The sequence below is a fragment of the Fusarium keratoplasticum genome, chromosome 7, assembly GCF_025433545.1.
Source record: "Fusarium keratoplasticum isolate Fu6.1 chromosome 7, whole genome shotgun sequence".
Taxonomy (NCBI): Eukaryota; Fungi; Ascomycota; class Sordariomycetes; order Hypocreales; family Nectriaceae; genus Fusarium; species Fusarium keratoplasticum.
The window spans coordinates 1010148-1023515 of record NC_070535.1 but is presented as its reverse complement, the minus strand read 5'-3'; the positions used below and the strand labels follow the sequence as shown (position 1 = coordinate 1023515).

At 53.5% G+C, this 13368-nt stretch overlaps 3 protein-coding genes across 3 annotated transcripts; 2 read left to right on the top strand and 1 right to left on the bottom strand.

Moving 5' to 3' along the window:
- Positions 1-789: 789 nt before the first annotated feature.
- NCS57_00948700 (EST1-DNA-bind domain-containing protein) lies at positions 790-3014 on the bottom strand (the record flags this gene model as incomplete). The annotated part of the gene is made up of 3 exons (XM_053059260.1): positions 790-1459; positions 1515-2744; positions 2806-3014. 3 exons carry the CDS (start codon positions 3012-3014, stop codon positions 790-792), a joined length of 2109 nt encoding a protein of 702 aa, XP_052911331.1.
- Positions 3015-7440: 4426 nt separating this feature from the next.
- Positions 7441-8814, top strand: NCS57_00948600 (uncharacterized protein; the record flags this gene model as incomplete). The annotated part of the gene is made up of 3 exons (XM_053059259.1): positions 7441-7994; positions 8049-8688; positions 8734-8814. The coding sequence occupies 3 exons, from the start codon at positions 7441-7443 to the stop codon at positions 8812-8814; spliced, it is 1275 nt and encodes a 424-aa protein (XP_052911330.1).
- A 1717-nt stretch (positions 8815-10531) lies between these two features.
- Positions 10532-12403, top strand: NCS57_00948500 (uncharacterized protein; the record flags this gene model as incomplete). Its single annotated transcript, XM_053059258.1, has 1 exon — positions 10532-12403. One exon carries the CDS (start codon positions 10532-10534, stop codon positions 12401-12403), a length of 1872 nt encoding a protein of 623 aa, XP_052911329.1.
- Between the last annotated feature and the right edge of the window lie 965 nt (positions 12404-13368).

Here is a 13368-nt window from a genome sequence, read left to right as displayed (position 1 = left end):
ACAGTTCACGGTAGATTGGAAGGGTTTTGACGCCAACCCTCCGATCATTGCTTGGATAAAGCTGCTAAGCATGGCTACCCGCTGCACGGCGCCGGGTCTGCCCGTTGACCTGCATGGCTTTTCCCTCTGTCAGGTCATTTCGGAAGCAAGGAGCTCCAACGGTTGGAAGCGTAGCGCACGGGTACATGGCCACGCTTCCAGAGTGGTTAATGGTGGATCACGTGGTGTCTTAGCCAATAATTGTGGCTTGTGGCTTGCAAGTTGTGGCTAATTCTCCGACCCCGGAAATTCCAAGTCGCCGAAAGCTTGGGGTTTCTCGAGTCGGTCTCGCGCGATTTGGCGAGCAAGCTGGCTTTTGCTTTCTTAAGAGCGTACATGAAGAGGCGATAAGGTAAGTATGACCTCGCAAAGGAAACCGAAATATTAATTAACCTTGCGCGCCAGGTTCTTGCTTCGACTAAACGCGCCCTCGATCGCATTGCGGCACACGAAAACGACAGCTTCCATCAGTCTCGCGACAGTGCAAATCAGCACCATCAGCAACCAACTACCGACCCCACCCAATGTGATTGTCACTGGTGGAACTGTTGCCGTCTGGGGACATCATCAAGACTCCCTTGACAGGTGCTTACACTAGAAGGGGATTGTATGGTGCACCATATCTTTAGTCGCCACAATAGTGCTAGGAGGAATAGTGCAATTGCAGCCACGCGACGAGCATGTCAATAAGCAGTGTCAACCTCCCAAACACATAGCTGTCTTTCTCTCTTCCAGGTAACCAATGAGAATTCAAACTAGGACATCCTCTAGCTCCACATCGTACTTGGCCGGCACCGAGAATTGGCGTGTCTCTGGCTTCCAAATGAGCCAGGATCCTGAAGCGGCAATCTTGCACCCCAGAGTCAAGATGCGGTCCTTTCGCTCCTCCACCATCGACCCCAGCTCAAAATACTTCTCATCCTCGTCAATTTTATTATTCTTGAACCAATCGCTGGGGAAGTAATCCTCTGAGTAGATCAACCCACGCATGGCAAAGTCCTCAGGTAGAGGCCGCGGCAACTCCCTTTCAGGACGTCGGAAATCGGAGTGCACTTCGTAGCCGGCCTCGCATGATACCAGAAGGGAGTTGAGCATCAAGGCTGTCAGCTTCCATGGGAATGCTCCTTCAAGGTAAGAAATGGCCCCTGGGAATCGTGTCATATGGTTCATGAATACCAGCACGGTGTGCAGGAATGGGAGCGTGTTGGGGTCACCCCATCGTCGCATCACCGTCTCGATAATTCGGACCGCGAAGTCAAGGGCCTGCTTGAACGGCTCATCCGGATTGGCCTCCACGATAGAGCTTCCGTCCATGGCAACGTCGTTATCTTCAGGCTTTTGTGACATAGCCCGCATAAGCACGTTAGACTCGGCACCATAGCCAAGAAGAGAGCAGCCCATTGAAATACCGATATAGTATCTGGCCCAGTTAGCAAAAGCTCTCTGAAACGGTAATAAGGTATGATACTACTCACCCTGCTTCCAGCCATCTCTTGGTCACGCGTCCAATATAGCTATCCAGCTGCCCAACGAACTCGTCCATCGACTCTGGCAGTCTCTCCTTGGACTTGCCGGAGAACAGAATACCATGAGTCCTCACAAATGCTGCATCGATTGGCGCCAGGCGGTTCGGGTTCTTGCTCAACACTGGGTCAAATAAGGTCATGATGCTCTCCCGGGCGCTCGGAAAGGGGATCAAGACACAGAGCGACTTTGTATAGTATGAAAGCTGCTGCAAGGCATTGGGCCTGGCAAGAATAGCAAGGTGGTGATAGAGCCGTCCGGTTGTAGGAGACTTATCAGAAGCCTTGCTGTACCAATGGCGACTCACGCCAGTCCAGGTCTCACGGTCCCGGATACAGTTGTCCTCGATGGCCATTCTGTATCGACCCAAATCTCCCAAGCACTCAATCCAAGTATCCTCAAAGGCAGGCACAGTCTCGTATAGGAGAGCGACAATGCTGTATGCCAGATACAAAAACGAAAGCATGTGCTCCAAAGACGCGGGCAGCCTACATCTCAGGAGTTCGAGAAACGAATGGATGCCGTGGCGCCACATACGGGCAGGCATAGCGTATTTGGATGCCAGTCGTCGCAGTGCAGGGCTAGCGGATGGGTGCTGGCTGGCAAGGAAGAAGTCGTGATGCTCATGCAACAAAGTTCTGTGCAGAGCGATCAGGGCTTGCCACTGGTCGTTGTTGAGTTTAGACTTGGTGTTGGAGGATTGTGCATTGTCGACCTCTATGCATTTTGTTTCAACCATAACAAGGCCGGCGTATATACCTTTGACTTCCGCGACTAATTGATCTTGAGAAATGGGCCTTGTCTCTGGCTGGGGGATCATGACGGACGTATTGTCCTCGTCTGGTCTAGGCTGAGGCGAACTCTGGTGCGCTGCAGTCGCCCCTTGGGTTTGTCTGGATGTATCTTGAGCCTCATTTGAAGGGGTCTTGGAGCGTGGGTCATCATCTGGCGTCCGGAGTCGCCGTTTGGACGTGTTTTGATGAGGCCTCTCTTGGTCAGAGTCGTTGTGAGCTTGACTTCGGTTGTTTGAGGGACTCGCTAGCGCATGAGAGCTTGTGATCGGTGGAGGAGACTGGTGCTTAGCTCCGCGAGTGTCGTCAGACTTGGCGATGTTGTTAGGCACGGAGGTTTCGCCCACATGGCCCTTGCGGTTATCTCGATCCGCATCGGTCTCGATCGACCTACAAGAGAATAGTGAGAAAACGGCAATAGAGACAAGAACGGGGGAATAAAAGGGCATACGCTTGAGCGGACTGGTTGAAGGCATTGATCTTCTTCGCTGACTGGCTTTGCTGATGCTGGTGGTATGATGCGATATGCTGTCGCCAGGCCTCGGCATCTTCCAACTCGGCGCCGCATTCAGGGCATTTGAAAATAGTTGGCTTCCCTCCTTCACCCTGGGGAAATCGTTCCTTAAGGTAGTCTTGCCACTTGTCTGTGATTTTGTCCATGTTCAGGATGAACAAATCGCGCTGCGGTGACGGTCGGGGATAAGGTAGAATGAGTAGCGCAGATGAGGTGGAACAATGGGCCAGTGGAAGGAAACCTGGGCGCTGCAGAGAGCTGGGAGGTGGTTAATGAAGGCCGGCAGCAGGTACGCGCTGCCTTCCTTCTGGGCACCAAACTGGTTCGCACGGTTGCCTTTCAGGTTGAGCCTCACTGCGGCAGCGTCAGTCCGCCTTGTGCTGAGGGAGATCAGGATTGGCTACCAGGCTACGTACAATAGGCAGCAAAAGCATCGAGTTTCCTCATGAGAAGACAGGCGACGACGAACTAGACCAAGTCAAATCGAGGAGCCCCCACCCCCTGGTAATCGGGAACGATGGAGGAGTGGAGCCGGCAGAATTACACACCCCCTCCAAGACAGATAGCCCCACCCCTCCCACATCCCCTGCCGTTGGGGCGTTGCTGGCTTACACAACCCCTGCGCATAGCACGGCAACAGGAGCTGGAGTACAATCCCCTTCATGTTCAAGGCGAGGAATGGCATCCATAAGAGCGCTCGCGTCGCGGGACCGCGTTGGAAGATACCCCAGCTCATGTCTCACCTGCAATTGCCCATTGTACATGCTTTCACACCATACTTTCACGCACGCTGTCGGCGACGAGTGTTCTGGAACATCATGGCAACACGTTATCGACTATTCCATTGCCAGTTCAAGGGCACGCTGGATGGCAAGATCCAGTCAGCGCTCAGTGTTGCCTACCTGGACCCGAAGAATCATAACATCTTGACTCTCCGCAATCAAGGTGACCTAGAACGTCTCATTTTTCGCAATCTTCGAGATCATGGGTTTGGTGGCTTCGACCTCAGTGATCAGAAACCACAAACGGCCTGCTTCGATGTGCCAGGATGGCATGAATTCCGAGTGTAAGTTACACGGCCAGTAGTTGGACTGTCCTAATCGCCGAACAGAACCTTGCTGTTTTTCCCTCCCGCCAGGACGACCAGACTAGCTACGAATCATTCTCAATTACGGCCGAGCTCCAAGACGCATCAGGGGAAGCCAAACTATGGAATGGCAAGTGGTCCCTTGGATACGCAACCCACACCAGCGATATATACCCAATGCAAGATCTTATGGGATGGAGTAATGGTTTGTCCGCAAGCTCTTCTGCCAGATCAAACTTGGCTCTATTCGCCTCTCCCAACTCCTGGGGGTCTGACACCCTCAACCGGCGATGTCCCCCGAGACAACGATGAGGTGGAGTCCGTGAGACGAGAAGGCCTTCAACTACTCCAGGAAGGACTGAAGGAAATCCTCGACGATGAAACCAAGCAACAGCAAGGCAAAGCCCGATTCTAGAAAAGCATTGCATTCAATTGTAGAAGACGACTATTAAGTGATGGGAACGCAAGGGGTAGCAGTAGTGAGTAGTGTGCCTATTGAACTAGGAGTAATAGCCAAGTATTCACGAAAGAACAACTCGCCCGGCATCATGTATGTATGTGGCAGAAGCTTCCCACGCAACGAAAATCTTCATTCCGACACACGACGCAGATCTGAGAAATCGCTGGGATAGCGGCTGTGACAGCAAGCCCTTCGCAGCTCAACAAGCTGTGGCTTTGAGCCGAGAGGAGTCGTCTGGGTGTAGCCCTTCCACTAAGCCTGGGTACAGGGCCGACACAGGTGAAGCTTGCAGTACGCGCACTCAAAGATCATCCAGTGAGGTCCCGAGCGACAGTGCTGGCAAACCCACTGGATCAAGGTGCTATCTGACTTGATCATCCGGAATGAGTGAGCACAAGCGTTGGCCATCTTCCTTGGATCTGGGTCAGAAGAGGCATTAGTACAGGCGTGTTATGGGGGAAGTCAATAGAGTCTCACCGCGAGATGGATATATCGGCGTGTAAATAGGGGAATGTAGAGGTAGCAAGCAAACCAAGCAAGACGAGGTTCGGGGAGGAACCGGCCTCAAATACTCCCGCTGAGGGATCCAAGCACCGAGCATGTGTCAGCCGCTCCCTTGTCTGGGTACTTTCTTTCACTCCCTGAACCATCCTCTCCCCCCGCCTTTTGCTTCCCCTTTGGAGATTCTGGTGCGCCGACCAAGCCACCCACCGTCGGCCCTCTAGCACGGGCGACATTCGTGTTGCCGGAAGGGATAACTATCGCAGAAAGTTTGACTCTGCTTTGCTTGTTATCGGCGAAAGCGGGCGATGAGCCACACGTCTGCGCGAGACCGCGGCATGCGTATGCAGTCGGCCAAGATCCCCTACCCCTGAGTTTAGCAAGTCGCGAGGGAGTGGAGGCAGACCACCATCTTCGTGTTGGTCCTTTTGTTTCATCAATCACACGCTGACTGAAGTAGTGGAGCCATTACTCTACAGTCTCGGGTCGCTGATCGGGTCGCTGGCATAAATAAGACCTTAAATTCTCTCATCATCGTATTTTCACACCAACTGCAACTCCTCTTATTCATTTGGATCAACATGGAGTCCCTTTCTCGACATCAGATTGCTGATGCCTACTTCATCTTCTCACTGTCACTATTTGGGGTCCCTGTCTTTGTCATCGTATACTCCATGCGCGGAGCTCCCTGGTTGAAGAAGCGGCGCTGGTGGTGCCTGATGGCGGCATGGGCAATCCTGGAGATCTCTAGCTTGGCCGTTTTTGCTGTCCAAACCAGAGAGAAGACCAAGATACCGTGGCCCCCTATGAGATCTATGTACGGGGTCTTCGTAACGTCGTCCCTGTGGGGGATTTCCATATTGCAAGTAAGTTAGGAGTCTATTCCCTGCGATACACTCGTTCTAAACCAGTGGTTAATTTAGGTCACTGCTGTTATCTACCAACTCGGGTTCCAGACTCGCTTAAATAAATTCGCAGGGTGTACGGCGATTGCTGGGTGTATCGAGGTCTTGATCATCGTCATCTTGATGCTTAAGATTCCTCAAGTCACGACCTACATTGAGATCGTATGCGTTATAACGCCATTTACATCTCAGACTATCACCATTATGATGATGATACATCACGCCTTTCACACCGCGCCAGGGCAGACCACATCTAGGTCTCGGGTCTTGGGTTCTATATGGGTTAGCCTGGCTATGATCGTCATCTCAATAGTCGCGGTTGTGCTTTCAGTCACTGGACTCTACCAGAGTGCTCCTATGATTCACGGCATCCTCTACGCCAGAGAACCAATTACGGCCTTGCTATCTGCAAAGAAGGCGAAGCCAAGTCTCCCACCCCCGAATCCACATCCAGAGATTCCGCTGGCTCTTGATGCTCTGCCGAACTCGACATCGTCTCTCAATCATGGCATATCTCGGCCAGCGTCCTCTCACACACGCCCTACACCTCATTACTCTCCGTGTTAAAGCCACGATCCCCCTGCCGACGCTGCCAGCTCAAGTACTCCAAGCCTATAGGATAGGCTCTCCTTAAACATCGTCGGCTGAGGGAAACTGCGCCACTGGAACTAAGCGGGCCCGGCATCTGTGGTCCGCTTCACGGCCTTGCACTGGAGAGCTGCAGTGCTACTCGGTATCAAGATGCTGCAAGCCCTGGTCACGGTGGCAGAGACAGTAACGAGAGGCGTGGGGGCAAGCTTCTGTTGTTGGTCCGTCTGGCCACTCATGCCTCAGATCTAAGCCATGATACCATGGCCTGAAGGGTGGTGGGATGGGAGACTCGGGTATAAAGGCCATGCCCTCCTCCGAGTTGAAGGCGACGCTTTTTTCTCCTCTTTCCCATCATCTTCTTGCCTTCTTGCCTCTGCGTCTCGTCAGTTTTCCCTCAACAGCTCTTGCCATAATGCCTCCCACCAGCCACCAGCCAGAGAAAGGTCATGCTGGGTCTGAGCCCCATTCTTTCGAGCCTCTCGACAGCCGTTCTGGCCTTCCTCCCGTTCTCGATGCTATCCTCCAGGTTGGAGACGAAGGCGAGCAACTCGACCGAAGCTTGAGGTCGGCCCTGAGCCAGCGGTCTGCCCGAGAACAACACCGGATACGATCCTTCGCTCACAGCCTCTGCCATCATTTCGACAGCCTGTGCGGGAACGCTCTGAGCCCGGTGATCCAAGAAGTCGACGTCGAATATAGACAGAGTCATGAACAACCTGACGGCAGCGATGTCAGAGTCCGAGGTGGTGTTGCGTTTGGATCTGCCACGAGGCCTCCGAGCTCTATTCAGCCAGCACACATTGCCGAGAATGAGGATAACAGCATCGTGCTCAATAGATGCAACAGGCTGTCGAGCAGCGACACACACCCACGCGCAGTCCACAAGCAGTCCTCCTTTCAGTCAACCGACGGTGGAAGTTCGCTGCCAATCCACGTTGAAAAAGGTGGATGAGGGAGACACATTGACTTCCGAACCTTTCTGTACCGCGATTTTCATGCCCATCAACGTGGCGCCCAGAATCGAAACCATGCCTCCTGAAACGACACCCTCCCCGACCAACCCCGCAAGAGAAACGTCCCAAAGGCTGATAAACTATATCGAGCGGGGCTGCCTTTGCCTTTTGGATCAGCCCATGGATGACTTCGTCCATGGCAGTCACGAGCAGGTCCGGCTTTCCAGTTTTCCAGGGAACCCGCGAGCAACCTACAGGGCTTTGTTCGACTCTCTCAGAAGCAAGGCAGAGAGTAGGGCCCAGTGGTCGCACGGTTCGGCGTGGGTTTCCCTGCTAGAGTCAAGTGACGGAGAACGAAAGAAAGCGGCCATCTTCTATGCGCTGACGGCCATCGCCTTCGTTAGATGGTACGCATCTCAAGAGCACCTCATCGGCAGTTCGGTGGCACCCGAGGAAGCCGCCCAAGGAGTGTTGGCGAGGGCTCTTGGTCCCAAGCCCAAAGATGACGAGAACAGCAAGGAGGGATGGGAACGACGCCGAAAGAGGCTCGACAAGCACCTGACCCGTGGACGGAAGTGGTCGCGGCTGGTGAAGGACCTCGGCTTCGGTATCCTGCTCAAGGATGCGTGGTATGCTCGCCCTTGGATTGTTAAAATAGAGGCTGATTGACTAACCCGCGACAGGCAACTCGCCAACTCCCCAGAGGTGACATTGGAAACACTGGTCAGAGGGCTGCTAGGCAGCCCGGAGAAGATGGCCGTCTTGCGGCTCCTGGAGGCCCAGGTGGCATTGCTCTTGGAGACAGGCAGGACGAGCCCAGACAAGTTCCGCCATGACGTAAGGAGCGCAAGCCTGTCGTCCCCAAGCCCAGCGCTGTCTGCCGCATGTGTCGAGCTTGGCACCTTGTCTGAGCAGATCCGAGACTCCATCACTGGCAACATGCTCCTTGTCGAGGGCACTGACTTTCTTTTCGGCGTGGACTCGCTCCGAAGGCTGAGTGGGAGGACGTGGCTTAATGATGAGGTCATACTCGCTTGCCTACACCTATCTGATAAACTTGCGTTTGTCCGCGTCGGCTTCTCTGTTTCAATCCATCAGCAGATGCAGGCCCACAGCTTGATGCAGCGCCCGTTCGAGAGGGTTGTGGAGCAGATGGCGAAATGGCATCGCCAGGTGGAGGCAGGAACCCGCCTGGTCTGCTTCTTTCCTCTCTTCCAGAGCCAGAGCCACTTTAGCCTCCTCGAAATCAACGAGAGGGAAGAGTCTATCTTCCACTATGACTCGATGGGCGAAACAGAAGACAGTGATATCAAGGTTCGCAGAGTGAGTGACCTGCCAAGGAGGAGCATGATACTCATTGTTTGATAGGAGATATGTGAGAAAGAGCTCCCTCGTCTTCGATACATCGAGAAGGTGGGTGCCCTGCATGTCAGTATTTTGGAAATTTAACTGGGCTAACACCGAGCAAACAGAGAGCATTACGCCAAGGCGACGGCCATAGTTGTGGTCCGCTTGTCATTCGGCATGCCCAGTATCGGATGCTAGGACGGCCTGTCATCTCCAAAGGTAACGATACATATGATGCAAGGGAATTGAGGGCTGAGGCGGTGTGGCTCTTAAGCTCGGCATGGAAGAGCGGCAGGTTGGTTGCGGCACCAAGGCGGAAACGGAAAGCCAGGGTGGGAGAGCAGGATAGCCAGGGGAGAAAGGGCAAGAGGCAGAAGAAGGCCAACGGCAAAGAGTGAGGAGTGTTACGGGGAAGCAATTCAACGGATCCGCATCAAGCGATGTGTGTTCTATGGCAAATCTGTCAAGAGTTAGAAGCGCGCAGGAAGCGGCGACTTGGGAGGGGGGCATGGAACTGGCTATCAGGCCGGAAATGGTTCCGGGGTTGGCTGGGATATGTGACAGGAAGCTACTCCAATCAATACACAAGATTCTAGTTTCACACGAACGGCTTCATTCGAGATCACGGTCCCATCATCGTTAGCTTTCACTTGTACGCCTCGAATTGCATTACTGTATCAAGACGATAGAAGGGATCGCAAGCATGAATGGAGCTCGCCGGCCGAACCAACTATATCTCCCCCTGGGGCATTGAACCAATGGGCCCTTCTATCAATCGTTGACAAACCTCGCTTCGCACCCGTCGACTTGACATGTTTTGATACCGCCGCCGGTATAGCACCTGTTCATGCGATATTGGCTCCAAGACTATGAACGGGCCGGGATCTGCGTCTGGACGAGAGCGGTCGACTTCAACCCGACGGCAGAAACGTCCTGCCTCGTCAAAAAAGCCATACACCTGTCCGTTGGAGCCTTTTGCGCGTCCTATCCGAACATTCTGGTTCCTTATCGACACTGGTGCCATCGTGTGGTATGGGCCTTTGCCTCCCCTGGCTGATTTTAGTCCTCGGCAAGGACCCTTGTGGTGGAGCCGGCTGGGTCTTTTCTCCTTGGGCTTGTGGGTTCTACCGGTGGTTGTGGTAATGTCTGCTGTTGAATTCTCATCCGTCCTGCGGTCTGGCCGCAGCGGAGACGTCCCGAGGTAGACGACATCGTCTCTGGACTGTTCTGCAGCACACGATTCTTTTGGTAAACATATCGGGGTCTGATAGTAGGTTGTGCGGGCCAGAATGCTGGTAGCTCCTTGTTTTGAGGGCTGGGGGCAAGTATCATGGCTCATTTTCTTATGATGCTCAAGCCGGCGGCTGTCAATGTGGTACTGAGTTCTCAGTCGTTATCCCCAGAGAAATCGGGTTTGCTACGATTTACGGGAACTGTCGAACTGTGGGGATGGGGGCCAGTGGAGTGGCTGTAATTGATCACGTGATGAGACATAGTGCTTGGCCAGCCATGACATCACCCTGCAGATATCTCTGATCGCATTAGAGAGCAACGTAAATGATGTTGCAGTCCATCCATTCCATATCATAATAATTACCTCCCGTTGGAGGCGGTGGTTGGTTGTTGCGGGCATAACAGGACGCGGAAGCCATTGGACACCGACGTCGCGGAGGAACCAAGCGCATTCATGTGGTCACCTGACCTGCGGAGTGTGCAACGGCTTGGTTGGGTGGGGGAACTGAGCCGTGGTGCACCCTAGAGTACTTAAGAATCCTCATGATCCACCTTCCATGTCCCATGTCTTTTATCACCGCTCAGCATGTCATCGAGCAGCACCATCTCAACAACGATCTCCACGGATCCGAGCTCTAAATCCTTGGGACACCAAGAGGACGATGTCATTCCGTCTAAGAGCCAAATTTACCGGACATTCGCACGCAGCAAGCAAGTATGGCAAAACTTGCACAAAAAGGCCACTTCTATGCGTTTACAGCGCGATACTATAACCCTCTCCCATCTGGTCCATGGACTCCCGGCAATTCCAGACGATTTACGAGGCGTGAACGATCTTGCTGGACAAGCGACATGGGAGATGAAAACACCCGGATGCGACACACCCCACAGAACCATGACTGAGGAAAAACGACGATGGAGTCTTACAAGGCGGCGACCGACACATTGCATGATATCAGATCACTGCCATTTCTCCTACTCAGACAACGAGTCTAATGGAATCGCCCTCCTCTTCCTCGGCTGGGCATACATTCTCTGTATGACCCTGCTAGAGAAGCAGCAGATTTCGATGTGTTACCCAGACAACACATCTACCATCCCTGATCATGAACATCACTCGGAGGGGCAAAAGCTCACGGTGGACATCGGACACGCTTCTGAAGAGGAGTTCCGTTGGTGGACTTCTCTCGTCTCCCCGGGCCAGGGGTGGCGATCGGCCAGCGTGAAACAGCCCGTATGGGCTATTGCGTACACTGGCAATATCAAGGTCCGACTTGTAGCACAAGTCCTATCGTCGACATCGCCGAATCCGAGCCCGCCGTCAAGCAGACAGGCGGTGGAATTTCTCTCCAGATTCGCTTTCATGTACAACCTTGATAGTCAAGTCCCCTTGGCTCTCGCTATGGCTTTGACACTTCCCCTGCACAACGAGACGGCCTCGGTGGTCACACTACCAAGACCATCTCTTACCAGACGAGATGCCCAAGTAGCTTCACTTTCGAGCATCGAACGGGAGTATAGCAACTTGTCTCGTTACATGACACTCAGCTCCAACCCCGTCTTCCTGTCGTCGACACTTTGGGCAGTTTTCTGGGAACCAGGGGTGGAGTGCAACCTGGTCAGTCCTTGGTGTGATCCGATAATTGATGTGGTCAAGCCTTTGGTTGATCGAGGCGAGCTCGAGATGCTAAGTCATGTTCTTGCGCTCCGCCGACCGAACGTTGCTCCTCTATGGTATGGAATTGCCGCCTGTGGGCGGACGAAGACGATCCTCGCCATTGTACCCTTCCTCCAGAGTCTTTACGCCCCCGTGCCTTCAAGGCCGATACCCGAAGTTGCAGCTTGGACAGGTTCTCCGCAATCGTTCATGGATCTCCGTGGGTCAGGAGCTTATCTACAAGCAGGAGATCAGGTTGCTAGAGCAGACGTATGGCGGTTGCGCCACGAGTGCTGGGATGTCGAACCAGAAGGTGCTCCTTTTCGGAACCCGCCCATGTGCCCTTGGCCTCCATTCGGGTTTATAAAGGCCGATGAATTGGAGTTGTCTGTGCGCCTCCACATGAACTGCGATAGGCATCAGTGGGTCTATCTCCGATGGACTTGGCTCCTGGGTAATGGGGCCGAGTTGGCGGAGGAGGCTGCGCTGCCACTGGAGAGTTCTTCTCTGTTCGAGGCTGGATCGCAGGTGGGCTTGGCTTACAGCTCCGTCCCAGATCTCGATTACAGGCCGGATCACGTAGCCTCAGAGAGGGCAGTCGGCGACATATTTCGATGGGCTGCTACAGAGATGGAGCCCACAGGGAAAGACATATACTTACATCATTGGGTTGAAGCGCTGGCAGACCTAGAAATGGAGGGAAAAGACAGGACAGATTCGAGCTCTGGCTCCCGTCAGGGCTCTTCTCATTCTCCTGCTGAACGAGTCGAGGACTGGGTCATGAACACAGACGTTGAGTGAGTGTAATCTTGTTAAGCAAGGTAAAAGCTATCATGTTTTGGGCCTCACTCTTTCATTGCCGCGAGGATGACGACTGCCCTTGGTCATCGGCCCAGATGATGTTTCCATACCCATCCATGAAGTAGTAACGTTGATATGTAGAGTCCCACAACCACTGTTCTTCACCGCCATCATCGTAAGGCTGGGCATCGTGGGCTGTCGGGTAGGTGCCATCCGGGCCAGTCCCAGGAGGCCCCCCGCCAGGATGAGACGTACAATCATGACAAACTAAGTAGGCGTCTCTACGGTCCCCCATAAAATCATGGCCTCCCTTCTGGCACAGATACCACCATGTCTTGCATTTGACCCACTCGTGCTTTCCTTTGCCAACCTTCTTTTTGTCTCTCCCGGTGCATCGGGATCGGTTGTGTTCATTGTACATGTGCGTGCAAACAATGCAACTGCCGCGCAATCCCGAGCTCGCTGACATGACATCTGGTTGAGTTTGTGAATTTTGAAGACTGAAAGAGATCTATGGAAAGCAATTACCTGTCGAGTTCTTGAGGTCGTTGAAACGGAGCTGAGTTTCCACTCTCATGTAGGATGATGCGCTCGTATCAACTCGCTGAGAACTGATTCGGCGGCCAGAAGTTCCCTCTTTATAATTTGCGGGCCTCGGCCGCAGACGAGCAACTCGTGTGTGTCACTTCCCATGCAGCCGCAACGCTTTGCTGGCTCGTGATGCAACAGGGAAACTGCAACGATTCTAGTGTGGTGGGGTGTCACCTGCAGCCAGGCTGCTCCGCATTTCCTTTGGGTATGTCAGAATGGAGGCTCCGCCAAGATTCCAGGGCTTGAGACCAAGGGTCTAGATGCATTCCAGCAGCGGGACCAGCCGACAGCTAAATTAGTATGTAATTAGAAGACTGTGGCGGCACATAAGCCCTAGCTGTGTGTCACCCTTCTGGGGGCGGGGAAGGCAGATC